Source organism: Moschus berezovskii, chromosome 22 (assembly GCF_049115385.1).
Source record: "Moschus berezovskii isolate FMDL1 chromosome 22, NW_MosBer_1.0, whole genome shotgun sequence".
Lineage (NCBI taxonomy): Eukaryota > Metazoa > Chordata > Mammalia > Artiodactyla > Moschidae > Moschus > Moschus berezovskii.
Window position 1 is genome coordinate 45,581,415 of NC_142481.1, and position 20,604 is coordinate 45,602,018.

The following is a 20,604-nucleotide window of genomic DNA, read 5'->3' on the forward strand; positions in this document are numbered from 1 at the left end:
AACTTGTAGGTTCAGTCTCTTATGTGGCTCTGGGTGGCCTCTCAGAGCCTTAGTTTTCTGAGGAAAGCTGGAAAAAATAACACCATTTTTCCCGATTGTGAGGCTCAGAGATGGGTCACACGAGATTGCCTTACAGAGTAAACCTTCGAGCAGGATGGAGGGCTTCCTGCTCTCGAGGCCTTGATTCTGTTGATGCAGCAGAGGGGCCCCCGGGGACTGGATCTCCAGGGAAGTCCCACTTCTAACAGTCCTTCAGTACTTTGTGTGACCCCTGGGACCTCGGGTATGAGGTCCCGTCTCCTGTCCCTTTCCATGCAGCCACCTTGCCTTCCCATTTAGGAGACAGCGGCGGGGAGGTGACAGTTCCTTAAAACAGATTTATACTCTTGGATGACTTTATGGGTTTTTGCCTTATAAAAACCCACGAGTTGACATTCTGATTTATCTGCTCCTGAGTCAACAGGATGTACCAGATTTAAAGAGATCAAATGCATTGTAATGTTTGTGGTTCCAGTTGTGGGTTAGATGAGCTATTATGGAAAGTGCTGCCAAGTAAATATGGCAAAAAAAATATAACAAGGGGATAATTTAAATATGTCTATTAAACTGTGTGTTAAGTAAAGTAGCACCGGCGTGGTGCTGAATGTAACTTATTATCTGGAGACTTGGTGTAGTAGATAAAGTGGGAATTATGGTTCTTTTTTCCCTCTTCAGAACATTTTTTTTTGTTAAAGGAAGAGACTGTGAACCAGGAATTTCAGAGTCGGGTGCTTGACTGTGTAACCATGGCTGTGTGATGACTTATAATATTGAAGGCTCCAAATGATATTTCTCATTTCTTTGCTTTCTATTTCTTGCCGTCGCCGCAGCAGCAGATCAGATTTCCTGAGATAAATATGCTGCCTGGCTTTTAATGGGATTTCTGTATTGCCAGGAGTTGGCGTGTTCTGATAATAAAAGAACCTAAAAATTGTACATCCCTTAATTGGTAAGAAGAGAGATGTTTTGATGGGCCACAAATGGAAACATTGATTTTTACTGCCTCTGCGCAGCTCTAAGCGGCGTGTCACGCCACGTTCCCCGCCACGGAAGGCGGCAGCTGGCTCTCCAATGAGCTGATTTGTGTTTGTAGGTTCTTGATGTCGGGTGCTTGGAAGTGCACGTTCTGTGCAGACGGGAGAAACGGAGCCCTTATAACATTATCTATTTCTAAATTGAAATATTTGTAGGACTGTGGCTTCCACCTCAAATCAAATGCATTCTTTGCTTTGTTCCTCTTTCTTCCTTTGGCGACCAGTCCTTGGGGGTTTAAGGGCTGTGTGCCGAAAGCTTTTTCTGTAACTGTGATGTTATGGGCAATATACGCACACACTCATCCATGCACACACACGCATGCACACATCCATACACACACCTTTGCATATGAATGTATGTTTGCATCAATATCTTTACATGTAGTAGAGATTTCTCTCTTTAGTTTAAATAAGCGCTAGTTTCCGCACAGGTTGATCTGTTTCCCAGGACAGACTGTGGGAAGAGATGACAGGCGCTTTGATTTTCGGTTCCAAGTCTCTGTATTTTAATGGGCAAGTTTAATCCACTGACATTTATTGGGATGACTGATATATTTTGTATGTAATATTTGCCATGGATTTTTAGTTCTTGTTGGGCCCTGTTTATTTCTCAGATTGGATGTTTGCTCCATGGGGAAGTGCACTGGGCAGGAGTCAGGATGTCAACGTCAACATCTGTGGGGGGCTAGGGATGTTACAGCCCCCTGGCTGGAGGCCAGGTGCCTTACCTGTGAAAGGGGAATAACAAAGCTGTCCCTCTCTGCAGGGGAGGGGCGGTGACAGAGTGGAGCCAGATGATCACCTGAGCCCCCTTTAGCTCTGGGATGTGTAAGATTGTGAAATGGGGCTACGTGTGTGTATTTGTGACTTTGAAAATTCAAAGAATGCTGTGCAAACCCAAAGCATCGTTATCATGATCATTAATCATGAGTTCATTTTTTCTGTACAGTTTACCCACTGGTTTGCATGGTGCTAAACATAGAATTGGTATTTTATTTTAGAGAAGTTGGTCAAATGATTCCAAGGCTGGTTCTCACTCTCTAGGCTGATACTGGGGTGCAAGTGAGGGCTCAGGTGCTTTTTAAGCAGCGATTTGACTGTCCTTGGTCCTGCAAACACATGTGCTTCTTTGATTCCAGAATCAGGACATCTTTACAAAGAACTGAGCCAGCCTCTCACCACATTGAGAGGCATGTTGTGTGGAGGGTTAGTCTGGCTAAGAGATCTCTCAGCTCTAAACCACAAGGCTTTAGGGGAAACTTAAAGCTTGTGCATTAGGAATAGCTGATCAAAACACTGGAGAGGTGTGTGAGAGAACTGAGTTTTTAGGAGACAAAATGCTAAGGCATTTTCACCTCCCTGATGGGTCACGACCCCCAGTATCCACGCACAGAGGGAAGATGACAGGAAATCCCTCTAGAAGATTTGCACCAAGAATTAAATAAGCTAGCTGAGAATTACGGCACCACATGCTACAAAAACCCATATATTAATATACTGAGAGGTGTCAAGGATAATGGACCCTGGGAGGTAGAGTAATTAAATGTCTCTTCATAAATGCGGGGCGATTTCTTTTACAATGCTTTCCCCAGACCCCGTCAGCTGACATGGACTGTATTCTTCCTGTTGGCAGGAGGCCTAGAAGGAGAGCCGGAGTGTGATCGGAAAACCAGCCGTGCGCTGGAAGACAGGAACAGCGTGACGAGTCAAGAGGAGAGAAATGAGGACGATGAAGACGTGGAGGACGAGTCAATTTACACCTGCGATCACTGTCAGCAGGACTTCGAGTCCCTGGCAGACCTGACGGACCATCGGGCCCACCGCTGTCCTGGAGGTAATGTTAAATAGCCCTGGGATTCTGACAGGTGGTTATACGGGTAATTGGACATAGCAACAGCTTGAAGCCTCAAGTGAGATTAAAGAATTAATAATGTAATTTTACAGTTAATGTCATTTTATTGTGGTGTCTTGGGTACCCTCTTCAATAACATTAAAAATAAAAGCAACAGCTTTGCGACAAGCAGGAGTTAGGTGGAGGTACCCTGTCCTTGCTCCCCGAAACTGCCGTCTGTGGTCTGTGACCCGAAAGTGGGTGGGTCTGCACCCTGGATTTCTGGAAGGCCTTTTGGAAACCCAGCAATTAAGAGGTTATTAGTGCAAAGTTAAGCAGCTTAAGTGTGGAAAGCTGCGTGAAGGAGTGAACTCTGAGGCAGGGCTAGTGATGGGATGAGAGTTTCAGAAGCCAAGGAGTACGCCTGCAGAAAGGGACCCAGTTCCGCCTCTGCACTTGGCCTCTGCTTCTCTGGGTAGGAGAAGGGTGGCTGGGAGCAGTTTTTGCTAGACCTGACGATGGCCCTGAGTTCTGTTTACCAGCTGCCTCAGAGAAGGTGGACAAGGCCACAGTTTCTAGGAGCGATTTAAGACTTTACAAGTCAAGTGTGCTGTGTGTCTGGGATATATGGGGTGTGAGGGGTAGGGGATGGGGGCATGTGTATTCCCTGGAGTGTGGCAGCCATGCTATCCCGTTAGGGTTGACATCATTCCAGGCTTTGAGCAAGGAGGTCAGAGCATCCGTATTCCTTAGATAGCTATCCTGGGACACTCCCTTCTATTGTGATGTTGATGCACCCCTTGGGTGCCGGTTTCTGGGGACAGGACCTAAATCTCTGACCAATACTCCAAGGAGGACCTGACACGTGTTCTGGGAGGGAAATTTGCTGGTAGGAGATAGGTTGGGACTCAAAGTCTTGTTTCCTCTACCTATCAGGCTGTCTTGGAAGTTTAGTAGCCAAGTGTTTGGAAAACTTTGCTATGACTTTTCCTCTAGTGACGTCTGTACCCGCACAGCGCTGGATGAGCCAAGTCCTCATTCTCAACCTCTAAAGGGAATCAATATCAAAAACAATGGACCCAGAAAGACTCAGAGTTTTGGACTGTTTTGGACTCAGCAAACCAAACCCCAGTCATTTTGGAATTAGTTAATATTTCCGTCATTGGCAGAAGAGATGGCCAGCTTAGATGCTTAGACTCAGAATTGGAAGGGATATATGCGGTTGGCTTTTCCAGTGATCTTACTTCCTGGGGGGAAGTATTGAGGCATTGAGACAGAAAGGTGATTACTTAACCCGGGTCACATAGCAGTTTGGTGACGGAATCAGGACCTCCTCAGCATCGTGGGCTACAAACTCTCATTCTGCTTGAGAAAACAGTTGATGCTGATGTAGTTCTTGATTAGCCATGAACTGAAGTGAAATCTTAACTATAAGAGAGTGAACTATTGATACCTATTTTAAAAACAGTTAATCGATCTTCTAATTCAAAGCTGTTCTCTTTATGTTCTATCACACTGCGCTCGTGTAGTTGTTAAAGCAGGGCTTCTCAGTTCCACTGCTGAGGGATGCTGTGTTGAGTGTCTGTAGCTCTTGGAATGAGGTGCCATTCCTGGCACTGCCCAGGCTGTTCCTTCCTCCAGTTCTTCAGCATCAAGGGGATTCTTACGTCTGTTGCCACACTTTTGAGAGTGGTGGTGCTTCTATGTGGAGAAGGGGGATTGGGAGGCTTTGGGGCTGTATGTGGGAATCTGTATTGGAAATTTTTAATGGTCGCTATTTGTCCTTTGGTCCTTGGCAGGACTGTCTTCCCAGGGATGGTCCCTTTTCTTCACAGCCTCAGGCTTCGTCTGAAATCACGGCAGCCCCATTTGCAGGGTCTCCAGCCATCTTTATCGGTGCATCTTTATCCAGCAGCTCCTCTGCCTGCTTCCTGACAGGACCCCACTAACGACCTCCACTGGGACATGGGAACCAGGAATACCCCCAAACCCTGGAGCATTGGACAGGAGTCAGAGATTCCTTGAAAGAGTACAGGAAACAACCTCACCTAATAGCATCCCTGAGAAATTCATTACCACCCAGGAAAGGCGTGACCCAGCCTGGGCAAGTCCCTCGAACATGGAAGAGATATGCAAGGAGTTATTTCCCCCAGTTCTTAGGACTACTCAGGGACAGGATACACTATTGGGAATTGTGTGCTTATTATTCAAAACAGGGCTTCTCTGATAGCTCAGTTGGTAAAGAATCTGCCTGCAGTGCAGGAGACCCTGGTTCGATTCCTGGGTCAGGAAGATCCCCTGAAGAAGGAATAGGCTACCCACTCTAGTATTCTTGGGCTTCCTTGGTGGCTGTGCTTGCAAAGAATCCACCTGCAGTGCGGGAGACCTGGGTTCTATCCCTGGGTTGGGAAGATCCCCTGGAGAAGGGAAAGGCTACCCACTCCAGTATTCTGGCCTGGAGAATTCCATGGACTGTACAGTCCATGGGGTTGAAAGAGTCGGACACTACTGAGCGACTTTCACTTTCACTTATTCAAAGCAGGTCCCTACCTAGGACGCCTCCAACATCCTTGGATTGTGCAGTGGTTTTCAAACTGTGTCCTCAGAGGTGTCTTTGGGGCTATCTGACTGAGGGGCTCTGAAACTCACTCCACACAGAGCTATTACCTTGAAAAGTTTGTTTTATACAATGAGTTAGTTTAACATCTTCAAAAATTGGCTTCTGCTTTAAAACTTTGGAACTGGTACAAAAATGCAACAGCAGGCCCTCCTAGGCCAGCCTCAGGGGTCTCTGCTGGACACTCTCACCCTTGGTCACCTGGTTGCAGTACTAGGGACAGTGCAGGTGGGCATCACTGCCCCATGGAGCAGACTCTGGAGGGAAAGGTGGACACTTTCCAGCCCAACAAAGACCGTTTCAGGCAAGGATTTCAGAGAGGACCCTGCTCTGTGAGGCCTGGCGGGCTCTGGGTGCTCTGCAGATGCTTCTGAGGGAACAGATGAGTCTTGTTTTGAGAGAAGGTGGAGCCTCCCTGCTGTTGAGGATCTGGGGCCTAAGGACAGCGCACCTATCCATTGCATTCGGCTTTGGGTGTAACAGGAAGCTTTCCTGCAGAGGGCTGTCCTCCTGGAATGCAGAGGCAGCACAACCCTCCCCAGCCAGGGTGCCTTGAAAGCCCAGCCCGGGGGGCAGTGTTTGTGGGGTTCATCTTGAGTGTGGTCCTTTGTATTATTATTATTGATTTTTTATTGAAGTATAGTTGACTTACAATGTTGTGTTAATTACTGCTGTAAGCAAAGTGACTCAGTTATACTTGTATGTACATTCTTTTCCAGTATGGTTCACCACGGGATATTGAATATAAGTTCCCTGTGCTGTCAAGTAGGACCTTATTGTTTATCTATTCTCTATATACGAGTTTGCAACTGCTAATCCCAAACTCCCAGTCCACACGTCTCCCCCCTGCCCCTACCTTGGCAACCACGAGTCTGTTCTCTAGGTCCACGATTCTGTTTCTGTTTTGCGGATGGGTTCATTTCTGTCATATTTTAGGTTCCTCGAATGCGGTCCTTCTTTGAACTGCTCTGGCAGAGTGAACTCTGGGCTCTTGCTGTGGCAGTTGGGGTGGGCGTGGGGGCACGGCCTTGTTTCATCAGACTCAGAGAGTGGTGTCAGGTCTGGACGGTTTCTGGGGTGGGGATGCTCCTCATGGAAGGGGAGCCTCCTACCAGAATGGTGGTGATGGCATTCACCAGGAAGCTCCCCAGATCCTCCATCCTGGAGCCAGGACTGTCTGCACTGAGGAACCCTGGCTTCTAGAGGTTTCCTTGTTCCTCAGCAGGAGTGGCAGTTCTGGGTCCAGGAGGGGTTGCTGAAGTGTGGACTTCAGCACCGAAGGCAACTCCATTGAGACCTGTTTGTATTTCTCTCTCCCTCTTTCTCCCTCTCCCTCCCTTGTGTCTGCGGAGAAACCGACTTTAAACCCACAAGCCACCAGACATTGCCTCTTTATGACACGAAGTGAAACAAGCAAAGACCTGGTCCTCACTGCCGATGTTCCCACCCCCAACAGCTGTCTGATTTCTCTTTGCTCCCCTCTAGTCCCTGCCCACAGGATAACAAATGTTTACATGCTTGGAGTTGTGGGCACGTACCACCTTATATTTGGCATTTGTTACTGAACATTTTCTGAATGGATTACCATGTTGCCATGTGGTCTTCTGCATTATCCTTTCTGGGGAGCCCTTCTTGTGAAGCTGGGTTGCTGGTACTGGGTCCATATACTGTAAAAATATAAACCATTGCCAGTAGGTGAGGATTTTTGCAGCAGAGTAGATAGAGGCTGACTTGATGTGTGATGGACTTGACTGTTACTGATGGAGTATCCTTTGTGGGCACCTATGGCAACCCACTCCAGTGTTCTTGCCTGGAGAATCCCAGGGATGGGGGACCCTGGTGGGCTTCTGTCTATGGGGTCACACAGAGTTGGACACAACTGAAGTGACGCAGCAGCAGTGGGGAAACGGCTGGAGTGCTGGGTGGCCATCTGAACTGATGATAGAAAGTCCCCATTAATTTCGGCCCCACCACAGTGAATAACAAGGGGAACAGGGAGTGAGCTGAAGTTTACATTATGTCGTTTCTGCAGTGTTGGCCAAGCATGTCTGGGCCCTATAAATGGTTGAAGGGGGGTGTTTTCCATCATTTTTTAGGAGCCAGGAGGATATCAAGTGCCTTAGAAAGTATCTCTGAGAACTTCCTGGGGCACCATGGAAGCAGGCATGAGAGGTTTGATTTATCCTGGGGGCTGATTCCAGTTTTTTAATGTGCTCATTGAAGCAGGTCACCCATGGACCTTCAGTCTGGATTCAGGTGGAACATTTTACTGCTTCCTGATAGAGAAACTATCCCGATACTCTGTGACTCAGACTAACCACTCATCGGTCCAAATTAATTAGGTTGACTGTCTGAGGACATCTGGGTGCTGGATCTACATGTTGCAGTGTTTTAGATCTGCCTTCTCCAATCGTGTCAGGAGTAGGGCTATGCTGTGGGTCGGTCTCAGGACAGGTGGGTCCCCAGGACTGGAGCACCTAGGGGCTTTTGCGGGTCCCTAGTTTCTTTGCCAGAGGCCCCTCTGGCATCATTTGGGGTTTCATTATAGGTGGGGAGCGGTGGATGGAGTCTCTCTAGAAACTGAGGCTTTTACTCTGGGCTCCAGGCACTTGTTCCACAGAACAGAAATTGCCTTTTAGGACCAGGTGGACACCTTGAAATATATTGGGTTCCTGCTGCTATCTGCGGGCTCTCAGGGGCTTCAGTCCTGACACTCTTCATATATTGAGCACCTGTCACATGTCAGGCCCTGTGGGACTCATCCTGGAATGTGGCCCCTAGACCTCCCGCCACCTGCTCTCTCTGCAGCCCCTGTCCCATTCAGCCCCCAGCACTCACCAGATGCTAGAATTATTCTGATTCTTTTCAATGTGTTTCCCACCCATCTCCCCCGCTACTGTCAGGCTTCATGAGGACAAGAGTCATGTCTGTTTCATTCCCTCTTATGTCCTAGCCTGGTGCCTGGCCCACAGTGGTGCTTAATAGATGCTTGCTGAATGCAGGGCCTATCTCACCTCTTCCTCACAACAGTTCCTGCAGGGAGGTCTTGTTTTCCATCGTTCCTCCCTATTGTACCCATTGGACGACTGAGGCTCGAAGTTAGGGGGATCTTGCTCAAGGTTACAGAGCTGAGCTAAGATTTGAGGTCTGAGCACTTCATGGTGGGAACACAGACAGTGAGCAGTTTCTAAATGAACTCCAGACGACACAGGCTTTTTGAATGCTCAACTTCAGAAGAAATAAGACAGGGAAATTTGTTCAAATAGCAACAGCAAAAAATGTGCTCCCTGTGGGTTAATTTCACTGCTCCCTGCCCCTACCCCCGGCTACCCACCTTTCCTGGGGATTGGGACCAAGGAGTGTTTCCTCAGCCCTTTTGGAAAGGCAGACCCTCCCTTTCTGGCAAAGGTGAAATGCTGCTGTGTAAAAAGCCGGGTGGAAAGTTAATTACACCCTGGTTTGTTCAGCTGTGGCCAGAGTGACCTGTGGGCCCTAATTACAGGACTGGGGCTGCGTGGAGGCTGGCCACCTTTGCCAGCCTCGTTCCTGTCCAGCGGCTGGCCAGAGCTTGCCTTTGTGTGCCGGTTCAGGCCCTTTCTTGCTCCAACAGCATGGGTGGGGCCCCTCCCTGCCTTATTGCTTGCGGCACCCCTTGTACTGGTTCCATTTGGGCAAAACGGAGTGGGCATGGGCCAGTTGCTGGGTGATGCGCTGCGAAGTACACAGGTGCAGGGCACGGGTTCCTTCTGCCCGTGGGGGTGTACACAGCGCCTTGGTGTCAGGCCCGCGTCTCGCAGAGGAAAAGGCCTGGGGGCTGGAGCACAAAGAATCCCCCCACCTGAAGAGCTTTCCTGCACGCAAACAGCATCCGGTCACAAAACAGAGCAAGAAAGAGTCCGGCTTACGTTAGCCACAGAATGTATAGGACCAGGAACGATCCCATGGGGCATCACTCAAGTGTTCGGAGCGAGCAAACAGAATCAGCTACTGGGGGACACAAAGGAGGCTTAATTAAGTGAAAAGGCAGACCTTGTTCTTGAATGGAAGGATTTGATATCATAAATACATCAATTTTTGTGAAATTAACCTATTAATGTTAGCCAGTGAAAGTAACAGTAGGCTTTGTTTAGACATGGACAAGCTGATTCTAAAGTTCATGAGGTGGAACTTCCCTGGTGGTCCAGTCGTTAAGACATCGTACTTCCACTGCAGGGGACACAGGTTTGATTCCTGGTCCAGGAACTAAGATCCTGCATGTTGTGCGGTCAAAAAATAGAAAAACAAATGGGCATGCAAGGATAGGAAAGAGTTTTGACGAAGATGCCTAACAGGAGGGGTAGGTAACTAGATAAGATTTTAAAACATGTTCTGAAGTGGTAGGATTCTAAGTAGTGTGGGACAGATCAGAGGAATGAAAAAAAGACCAGGAGTGGACCTGAATGGAGCTGGAGATTAGGCGCATGAGAAAGGTGTTATTGCACGTCAGCAGAGGAAGTTGGATTGGCCAGTCAGTGGGGTTGGGAGGGCATGGTGGCCATCCTGAAAAAGGACATTGGATCCCTCCTGCATCCTAACGCCAAAACAAATCCCAAATGGATCAGAAATCTAAACAGGAAAAGAAAACTTAAAAACACTGAAAGAAAACATGAGTTTTTTTTTTTTTTTTTTAAAAAAAGATTGTCAGAGTGGGGAAGCCTTTTCTAAATATAACCCTAAACCCAAAAGCCATAAAACAAAGGACAGAAATGTTCGACTACACAAACATAAAACACTTTTGCATTGCCAAAACTGCAATAAATCAAACCAAAGATATATATCACAGGCAAAAGATATTTTCCTTAATGTGTGAGGAGCTCCTACCAACCCTAAGAAAATACCCAATAAATCAACCGCAAAGGGGGACAAGGGCCAGTCTTCCCAAAGCCAGCACCCACTCAGATTGGTTGGTGACACACTGGTCATTAGATATTTTGAGTATCTCCCATGTGCCCAGAACAGAAATGGAACCAGAGAAAGAAAGTTGAGTGGGATCTTAAACAGTCAGAAAATTCAGAACTACGTTAATAGTGAGAGAACTGTACATTTAAACCACAGGAAAATACCACTCTTAACCCATCTGATTGGCAAAGACCAAAGTGTTTGCCAGCCCATCACGCTAGTGTATCCTTGATGCCAAGGATTAGGCCCTGTTCTCTCTGTCCCCAGGGTTGCCTCGGCCTCTGGCTAGAACACAGTAGGTGCTCAGTAAATGTTTGGTGAGCTTGTCCTCAAGGAGGCTACAGCCCCCTTGAGGCAAGAGGTAGACGATACAGGTTTCATGAAGGAAGGATTCTGGGGTATCAGATAACAAAAATAAAGGTTCCAGGAAGCGTGCTGGGACGTAGTAGGTCTTCAGCTAATATGTCATCAGAAAGGGGAGTTAGAGAAGGAAGAGATGGTTTATTCATTCAGCAAATATTTATTGAGCATATATTGTACTTGTTCAGTCACTTAGTCATGTCTGACTCTTTGCAACCCCATGGACTGCAGCACTCCAGGCCTCCCTACCCATCACCATCTCCTGGAGTTTGCTTAAACTCATGTCCATCAAGTCAGTGATGCCATCCAACCATCTCATCCTCTGTCGCCCCCTTCTCCTGCCCTCAATCTTTCCTAGCATCAGAATCTTTCCCAATGAATCAGCTCTTTGCATCAGGTGGCCAAAGTATTAGAGCTTCACCTTCAGCATCAGTCCTTCCAATGAATATTCAGGGTTGATTTCCTTTAGGATTGACTGGTTTGCTCTCCTTGCTGTCCAAGGGACTCTCAAGAGTCTTTTCCAGCACCACAGTTTGAAAGCATCAATTCTTCGGTGCTCAACTTTCTTTATGGTCCAACTCTCAAATCTGCACATGACTACTGGAAAAACCATAGTTTTGACTGTATGGACCTTTGTCAGCAAAGTGATGTCTCTGCTTTCTAATGCACTGTCTAGGTTTGTCATAGCTTTTTTCCCCAAGGAGTAAGCATCTTTTAATTTCATGGCTGCAGTCACCATCTGCAGTGATTTTGGAGTCCAAGAAAGTAAAGTCTGTAATGGTTTCCATTGTTTCCCCATCTGTTTGCTATGAAATAATGGGACTGGATGCCATGATCTTAGTTTTTTGAATGTTGTATTTTAAGCCACCCCTTTCACTCTCCTCTTTTACCTTCATCAAGAGGCTCTTTAGTTCCTCTTTGATTTCTGCCATTAGGATGGTGGTATTTGCATATATGGGGTTATTGATATTTCTCCCAGCAATCTAGATTCCATCTTGTGCTTCATCCAGCCTGGCTTTTCACGTGATGTACTCTGCGTATAAGTTAAGTAAGCAGGGCAACAATATACAGCCTTGACGTACGCCTTTCCCAATTTTGAACCAGTCCATTGTTCCATGTTCAGTTCTAACTATTGCTTCTTGACCTGCACACAGATTTCTCAGGAGGGAGGTAAGGTGGTCTGGCATATATTGGACTGGCCAGAAAGTTCATCTGAGTTTTTCATAACATCCTATGGAAAACACAGAACAAAGTTTTTGGCCAATCCAATACTATGTGTAGGGACCTTTATGGGTGCTGGTGGGGGGTGGAATGTGGGAACTGCTTATTTGAATAAAAATCAGCTTATTAAAGAAGGCCCTCATTTCACAAAAGCATCTTTTGACTTGTAAGATGAAGTACCATAGGTGCCCTTGAAAGAGTCGCCTTCCCCAGTGCCTTTAAAAGGGATTTCCACGTCTAGAGATGTCGCTACCACAACACTTAGGCAAGATGCTGTGTGTCTCTGCCTCCTGACACACTGCTGTTTGGGAAGGTGGGTGACTGGCCAGCCTGGGTCTGGCTGGCTGTTGGCGAGGGTGGAACCTTCCCTAAATTGCCTGTTCCCTGGCCTCCTAGTTCCCTTAGAAGGGTGCCTGGGAAGGCAGCAGACTGCCTGCGGCTGTGGATCTGCCTGGACAGCTGTCCCTCGCTCCTGGGGGTAACATGGAGGGAAGTGGTTTTCCAGATGCCAGTGCTATCATCCACCTCCTGTGAAGCCCGCAGGTTTATAGAACATGTCCCCCTTGCTTCGATTATATAGAGCAAGCATGGCTCTCGCCTGGTTGGGTCTGCAGGTCTCTCCAGAAAGTGAAAGTGAAGTCGCTCAGTTGTGTCCAACTCTTTGCGACTCCATGGACTGTAGCCCCGCAGGCTCCTCGGTCATTGGGATTTTCCAGGCATGAATACTGGAGTGGGTTGTTATTTCCTTCTCCAGGGGATCTTCCCGACCCAGGTATTGAACCCAGGTCTCCTGAAATGTAGGTAGACGCTTTACTGTCTGAGCTACCAGGGAAGCTCGGTCTCTCCAGAATTAGACACCAAATCCGACAATGCAGAAGGCAGGGGTCAAGGTGGGAAGAATCTACATTTCTTTTGGTCTTCATGGGAAATAAGTGTCTCTGTGTATGTCCTGAGGTTTTGGAGGACTCTGCAAAGGGGAGGGAGTCTTTTCCTTTTTCCCCACGTAGCCAGCTTGATCACTGTGATGGTTTTGTGATCACTGTGCCCACAGGTGGGCCAGAGTGGAATCCGGGTGTGGTGGCTGACACTGGGGTGTTTCTGCTACAAACATCTTTGGGCTGAGCCTCTGTGTGTAGACCCTGGAGCTGCTCTGGGGGAGTGGGAAGACTGAGCTGTTCTGCCCAGGCTGGACCCTGGCTTCTGCACCTTTCCTGGCATCAGCCAAAGCTTCCATTGGCTTCCTGTCATTGGGCCCAGGATGTACACCCAGCAGGATCTCAAGGTCCTGGGACGAGAAAAAAAAAACTCCATGACTCTCAGGTCAGTTGCATATGTATTCCTGATCTGTCTGGGTCTGGCCTGCTGGCATCCATTGCAGCTTAGGTGATTCCAGGGGGTACATGTCACGTCATCAAGTAGTGATGCCATACCTACTGTATTGCCAGGGCAGTGTGTGTGTATATGAGAGAGAGAGAGAGATAGGAAGTTCCTATCAACAAAGAATGTGTAATCTAGCTGGAAGGTGAAGCCACCACGATCCTTTTGGCTGCCTGGCACATAGTAGGTCCTTAGTTAACATGCTGTCTGCATACAGAGAAAAGCAGATTCATTGGCTGAAGGAACTGAGAAGTAAGGCCAGCTTCAAGCGTGTTCCTCTAGCCAGGCCCTGAGGCTGTCTCCACAAACCCCATCACTGCATATGCAGCCGCAGAGGGGTCCCAGAGCCTATGGGCTTCCACCCTCCTGACTCAGCCTCACCAGAAGAAAGAGCAGCCTCTTTCAAATTGCCAGGACATAGTCCTGAAGTTGACTTCTGGCGACTCCCTATGACCAAGGCTCACCTCTGGAGTCACTTGGGGTGACAGACGTGCCTATTAGCCAGGCCCCGGGTGGGAATTTCGGGGGTCAGCTTCATCCAGACCTCTGTACTGAGCACTTTGAAGAGGTTCCCCAGGATGATTGCCAGGAAGCATGAATGTCTTTTCTAGTGGAAGGGAATTACATGCAGGCACATATCAGGGAATGTGAAATAGTCTAATCAAATACCAGATTGACAGCTACCAATGACCACGTCCATCCACTCTGCTTTTGATAGTGTCTAGTATCTCATCCCAGAGTTTTAGGGAGGCAGATTCCTCAAAGGCCAACTACTCAGTGTTTTCTAACCTTATTTTTAACTCTGTGTACTCAAACAGAAGCAGTACAGTCAAAAACAACCAGTATATAAGGCTGATAGATGCAGGGTGCTATGCTGAAGAGTTGGGGGACTTCCCTGGTGGTCCACTGGCTAAGGCTCTGCACTCCCAATGCAAGGGTCCTGGGTTTGATCCCTGATCAGGGGACTAGATCCCCCACATGCCGCAACTGAGTTCATATCTCGTAATCAAAAGATCCCGCATGCCGCAACTAAGCCGTGGTATAGCCAAACAAACAAATAGCAACAACAAAAAAAAGAGTTGGGAGATTCTGAGCCCCACCTACTTGCCTAGAATCCCCTATCCTGTCCCCTTCAGTCTCCTGGAAGCCCCAGGGTAGCTCTTCAGAAGCTCTGGGCAGTCTGAAAGTACTAATTGGGCACCCCTTAATGATGGGCACTTGTCCAAGGTCACATGGGGTGGTGGTGGCCCCAGGGGGTATGTGATAGTTTCTAGGAGGCAGTGCAGCCCTAGGGGCTGGCTCCTGGTCACCCCCATGTTTTCTGATGGGTGGCCCTTCCTGCAGTTCCTGCCTGGCTCACTTGCTGTCTGTGGGGCTGTCCTATAGTAAGCTGAGTTCTCTTCCAGGTGGCACAGTGGTAAAGAACCTGCCTGCCAATGCAGGAGACGGGGGTTCACCCCCTGGGTGGGGAAGATCCCCTGGAGAAGGAAATGACAACCCACTCCAGTATTCTTGCCTGGGAAATCCAATGGACAGAGGAGCCTGGCGGGCCGCAGTCCAAGGGGTCACAAAGAGTCAGACACGACTGAGCACACATGCATGCCAGACTCACGAACTTCACTTGTTTGGACTCGATGTTTTCTTTGCTTGAACTGCGACAAACCTTGTGGAACTTGTGCCCCTACTCTGGAGGTCCCCACAGAAGCCAGCTCACCCAGACCTCTCCCTCTTGGTCCTTTGGGGACGGAACTCTGGGAGAGAGGAAAGTCACGCCCTGGTGGCATTCGCTGGCTGCTGGGTCTCCTGGACACCGTGTGCAGGCCGTCGGCCAGGCTGGAGAGAGGTCAGACTGCTGGTGGCTGAGTTAGATGGTGTGAAGAGGCGGTCATGAAATCAGTCTGCTGTGCTGTGTACCTCTGCAGCCTCACCTGGGAAACCCAGTGTCAACAAAAGTCACATCGACTGCCAGCATCAGGGGGAAGGAGGGTGCAGCCAAAGTATTCCAGGGTCACAGTAACAAGGTATTTTCTGTAGGTATTTCAGTTTGTTTTTTCTCCCAACATGTACATGTACAGCCCCCAAATCTCAGTGTTATTGAGCAAACTCAGGGCCCGTTATGTGGCACTTTTGTCAAGAGTCACAGCTTTTCCTGTTGCATCAAGATCTACAGTGTCATCAGCCTGGCACTCTTTGCCCCCTCCTGTCACCTTTATCACTGATAGGCAGGATACACAAAGACCAGAGCCCTGGGAGAGGCTCCCGTGCTTTTCTCCTGGAAGTGCTGGTGCTAATTCCGGCTCCTGTTGGGCATAAAGATCTGAAAATTGTGTTCCCCGAGTCATCAAATCGGTTTCCTCCAATTTGAGATTGAAAAGCTTTGAGAAGTGCCTGTGGGTGAAGATGGGAATAGCCTCCAGCTGAATCCTGACCTGGTTTTGGGGTAAAAGAGACAACTAGAGGGGAATTGTTCTACGAGAGTCCTTTATTGTAGCTGAAAACTATTGATGGCTTAGTCCACATCCCTTAGTTTATGACTCCAGGGACCCCAAAGAACAAAGCAAACTACCGCTCAGAGGAAAAATATGTTCCTTAGAACCTTAGCAGCCCTGGCACGTATTCATTCATTCATCGAGTAATTTTTTTAAGCACCTACTATGAGCCAGGAACTCGTCTAGATGGAGGGGGGGATAGAGTAGTGAGGAGTGAAACAGACACTCACTCCTGCCCATCTGGAGCTTATATTTTGGGGGGTCATTTTATTAATTTTTTTTAAATTTGGGCTGCACTGGGGCTTCATTGTGGTGCGCAGGCTCTTCCTGGTGGTGCCTGGGCTTCCTCTAGTTTTGGTGTGTGGGCTTCTCTTTGTTGCAGAGCACAGGCTCTGCAGTGTGTGGGCTCAGGAGTTTCGGCATGTGAACTCTCTAGTTATGGCATGTGGACTGAGTTGCCCCGAGTCATATGGGATCTTATTAATAGTTCCCTGACCAGGGATCGAACCCATAGCCCCTGGATTGGCAGGCAGATTCTCTGGATCTGCCACTGGATCACCAGGGACGTTACATTTTATAACACCTAACTCTTACTGACTTTGGCCAGGAGATTCTTAAACTGACCTGTTTGTAGTCATTTTGTTCCAAGAACCTGTTGGTGCCCTTTGTGGTTCATGATGGTGTGAGGAGTGTGAGAGGGGAGGACAGGTAGCCGGTTCACTGCTGAAACGGTTCGCGTGCTCAGAGGCTGTGTCAGCAAAGCAGGATGAGGAGGTGACTGCTCTGTCTCACGTGTGGCTGGAAAGACCATGATTGGAGAGGGATTCAGGGGAAGAGGGAGAAGGGGAGGCCTCAAAGTCATGCTTGCAAGTTGGGCAGTTAGGATTCTTGGTGGCCAGTGTCAGAAAATCAAACCCTAATTTGCTTAAACCAGGTAAGGGGATTTATTTGCTCTTGGAAATAGACATTCCAGACATAGGGATAGCTTCAGGTATGGCTGAATCCAGGAATTCTGGCAAAAGCCTTGGGACCTAATCTTCTCGTATCTTCTGGTTCTGATGAATGCTGCTGTGTTGGCTTTTGGCTCAGGGCAAGTCAAGTGCTCTGAATGGCAGACCCAGAGATGTTCTCCAGAGGAAATCAGGGTGCTGCCAGCATAAGATGGGGAACTGGATGCCATCAGGCAGAAGCAGCCCCCAAAGGGAAGCAGCTTGAATCATTTAATCCTTGGCAACTAAGATCCCAGACTAGGTGACCTGACCTCAGGGATAGGGAGAGCTTGGCCAGTCCCACTAGTCCAGCTGGTGTCTCTTCCTGTGATGGTGGTCAGTGGTTATTTTTACTGTCACCTCTGGAAAAGATGCATTAATGGAGGGGGCTACCCAGTGGAAGCTCTGGTCCAAGCTGTGCACCATAGCAGCGGGGAATGACACACCCCGGTCTCTCTCTTCATCAGTCTTGGTACTCCAAGGGACAGAACCAGGACCAATGCAAGAAGCCATGGAACACCCATTCTGGCCCACATATAATGAGCAATTTCCTGATGGCAAGAGCCTTTAGCAGCCTGGAGATGAACACATCGGATGATATCAGGGGAGTGGATGGCGGGAGACAAGGGGCTGGCACTGATCTATATTTCAGGTCCCTCCAAAGCCCATGATCCTATGACTGGCATCCTTAAAATGACACCCTAACACAGAAAAATAGAGAACATTCCCAACAAAATGAGAAGGCAACCAAATTTACCTCCTGCTGGCTGGGGCCTTTGGTTCAGGGAGAGCAGCCAGCGGGAGACCAGCTTTTCTCTACTCAGGTTCGGACCACTCCCCCCCCTCCCCCCCCCCGCCCCCACATGTAGCTGGCGCAGGGCGGCGGGGGGAGAGGGGGAAGAGGCAGAAGCCGCAGGGGTGCTGCAGCAGAGGCTCAGGGGGATGCCAGGGCTTCGGAAGAGGAAAAGAGCAAAGAAATCTGAAGTTTAACTCTATCACTGGTCTAGAATAAAGCTCAGCTATTGGTTGAGCGTTTTGGCAGTGTTTTTAAACAGTGTATGTGCCAGCTCAGGGGAAAAAATGTACAGGGAATTATAAAATGCTTCATTTTGTGTTAAACAGTTTTATTTTGGAGCTGACTGGCTAGAATTTGGCTCCCTTTGGAAATGACATCATTGCTCTGGGGGGAGCATCTGGGAAGAGCAGGTGGGGGGCGGCTGCCTGTGGTGGGTACACGCGCCCTGGCTCCGCCCCCACCCCCACCCCCGCGGGCGTGGTTGTCTGTGCGTGTCAGCTCTGCTGAGTGATAAGGCCAGATCTGCCCGGGCTGGGGTGACCCCTGCGCGAGCGGGTCGGGGCTGAGCGGTGAGGAGATGGCGGGAAGGAGGCCGAGGGGCAGGTCTAGATGAATGGCATCCGCCTGTGGCCTCCCAGCCTCTTCCGCGCATCTGCTGCCAGGGCGGCTGCAAACTGTGCGCCTCTCCTGCCCGGCTTGGAAAGAACCCATCCTGCCTACCCGGGGCTACTTCTCCCAGCCGCGCCCTTCCCCTTGAGCCTTGAACAGGCCACGCACTTTCCCGTCGCAGGGCCTTTGCATCACTCTCCCCACCCCCTGGAGGTTCTTTCACTTTCTTTTGGGCCTCAGCTCCAACATCACCTACCCAGGGTGGTCGTCTTTGACACCCGAGGCCTGAAGTTGGTCTCTTTCACTCGCTACTGAATCATCCCATTTGCTATCTTTCAAGGCAATTCTTGCTGTTTCAGATTCTCCTTCTGGCTTGCTTTAGGGTTAGTGTCTCTGCCACTGTTAACAGACGGTGACCCCCTTGAGAGTTGCGTCCTGCCCTACTTTTCTGGTGTCTGTATTTGTCTCTGATGTTACACAGGGCTGGCACATAGTAGGTGCTCAGGAAACGTTTACTGATGTTCATTTGTTGGAAGCGGCTCAGGTGGTGCCAGGTTGTGCCGTTTGTCACTCCCTTGAGTGGCCAAGGACCGGAAATTCTCAAGGGTAGCCTCCTCTGGTCTGGAGAGGAGCCTCCTTCCTCTCAAACACCACCAAGTCACACCTCCCTTTCCCTTCCCTTCCTGCCCTGGAAACTGTTCTTCCACCTGCTTCCTGGGACCATAGAACAAGCCAGAGGGGGCCTTCTGCTCTTCCAGAAGAAAAGGACATTTCGCATTTTGGACCTTCATTTTGTGGTTAAGTCCCTACTACGTGCCAGGCCCTGGTGTCAGGGATGTAGAGGGTTCCTGCCTGCAGGAAGCTTTCATTCTGCAGGGGAGATAGATAATGATGAAGTAAGTAGATAAATACATAATGATGGCCTGGGGTGCACACGGGGGGGTGGATAAGTACAGCTGGGTTCCTGCCCTGGGAGCCCACTGTCTCCCAGGGGGAAGAGTAGGTGTGCAGAGGGTGGGAAAGTCCTTGGGCTCCTGGGGATGGGATTTGAGGAGCCCCAATGGAGTGATGGAGTGACAAGTAGGAGGCCTGGAGGGAGGTTTTAGAAAGGTCATCACCTGTGGGGTTGTACCCCCGTAGAAGGAGTAACAGAGTTGTAGGGAGAAGGACAGTGGCCGCTGACACCTGGACAGCCAGGTCACAGAGGGTTGGGGCTGGGGACCTCGGCTTGGGGGGGAAATAAGGAAGGACTCTGACTGCCTTTGCCGTGGGCTGCGTGTCTCATCAGTGATTTTTAAAATCTCTCGTCACCCTCATTGATGCCATATTCTACACTGCTCCCTTTGAGGTCTTTTATCACAGTCTTAGCAAACACCTTGTTGACATATTTACTTAAAAATTGTTTAAAGGATACCATCTTAGTCAGGGTCCCCACAGAAAACAGATGGCACGCTCAAACAGGGTGACTGAGGAGCATCTGATAAAGGGCTCTTATGGAGCTGGGCACGCTTTCCAGGTGGTATTAGTGGCAAAGAACCGGCCTGCAATGCAGGAGACATTAAGAGACGCGGGTTTGATCCCTGAACTGGGAAGATCCCCTGGAGGAGGGCATGGCAACCCACTCCAGTATTCTTGCCTGGAGAGTCCCATAGACAGAGGAGCCAGGTGGGCTACGGTCTGTAGGGTTGCAAAGAGTCGGACACGACTGAAACGACTTAGCATGCATGGAGCTGAGCAGGGCGAAGGGAAGCCAGCCAGCATCAGGAACATCGGGGACATCCCAGCGACCTCAGAGAAGCTAATGGGACAAGGGGAGGAGCGTTTGCCAGGATGTGGAGAGAGAGGCTGGGGACAGGGCTGCCTGTAGAGGGTTGCCCGTGGCCTGTGAGCTGGCTGCGAGGAGGTATACCCCGACTCTGCCCTCTCCCAGCCTGAACCCAGCAGGAAGCAGAGGAGCCCGTTGGTCATGCTCCCGGGGCACAGAGCTGGTGGAGGAGTGGGAGGGTGGGTTTGAAGGCCTGATGACTAGCATGCTTTGCATCATTCCTGATCCAGGGGCTGGCTTGTATGCTGCTGAACGGCCGTATTTCAAAGAGTACCCCCATTTTGTAAAAAGGGGAAATGTCCTGTGTTTTGCTTTGGGGATTTTGAGCCACATGTTTGTCTTGGAGCCTGGGGCCTTGGCTGGTTGCTGTGGGGGCGGTTCGGTTTCTGGTTTTCCCTTTTTTCAGGACGTGGTGCAGCAAAGGGCGTCAGCATTGTGATGTCCTGTGATGCCACGGATCATGGGAACAGAGGAGCAGA

The 20,604-nt window shown here is 49.3% G+C and overlaps 1 protein-coding gene across 4 annotated transcripts in view; it reads left to right on the forward strand.

Annotated features, from left to right (window-relative positions):
• Positions 1 to 20,604, forward strand: part of ZNF423 (zinc finger protein 423) — a 346,670-nt gene that overhangs the window by 104,985 nt on the left and 221,081 nt on the right. For all 4 annotated transcript variants that reach the window (XR_016035886.1, XM_055412817.2, XM_055412819.2 and 1 more), the window contains exon 3: positions 2,707 to 2,907. Coding sequence is in view for 3 of the 4 variants with exons in the window: in XM_055412817.2 (XP_055268792.2) it covers positions 2,707 to 2,907 (201 nt within the window). In the remaining variant the exon portion in view is untranslated. The remainder of the gene's footprint in view (positions 1 to 2,706; positions 2,908 to 20,604) is intronic.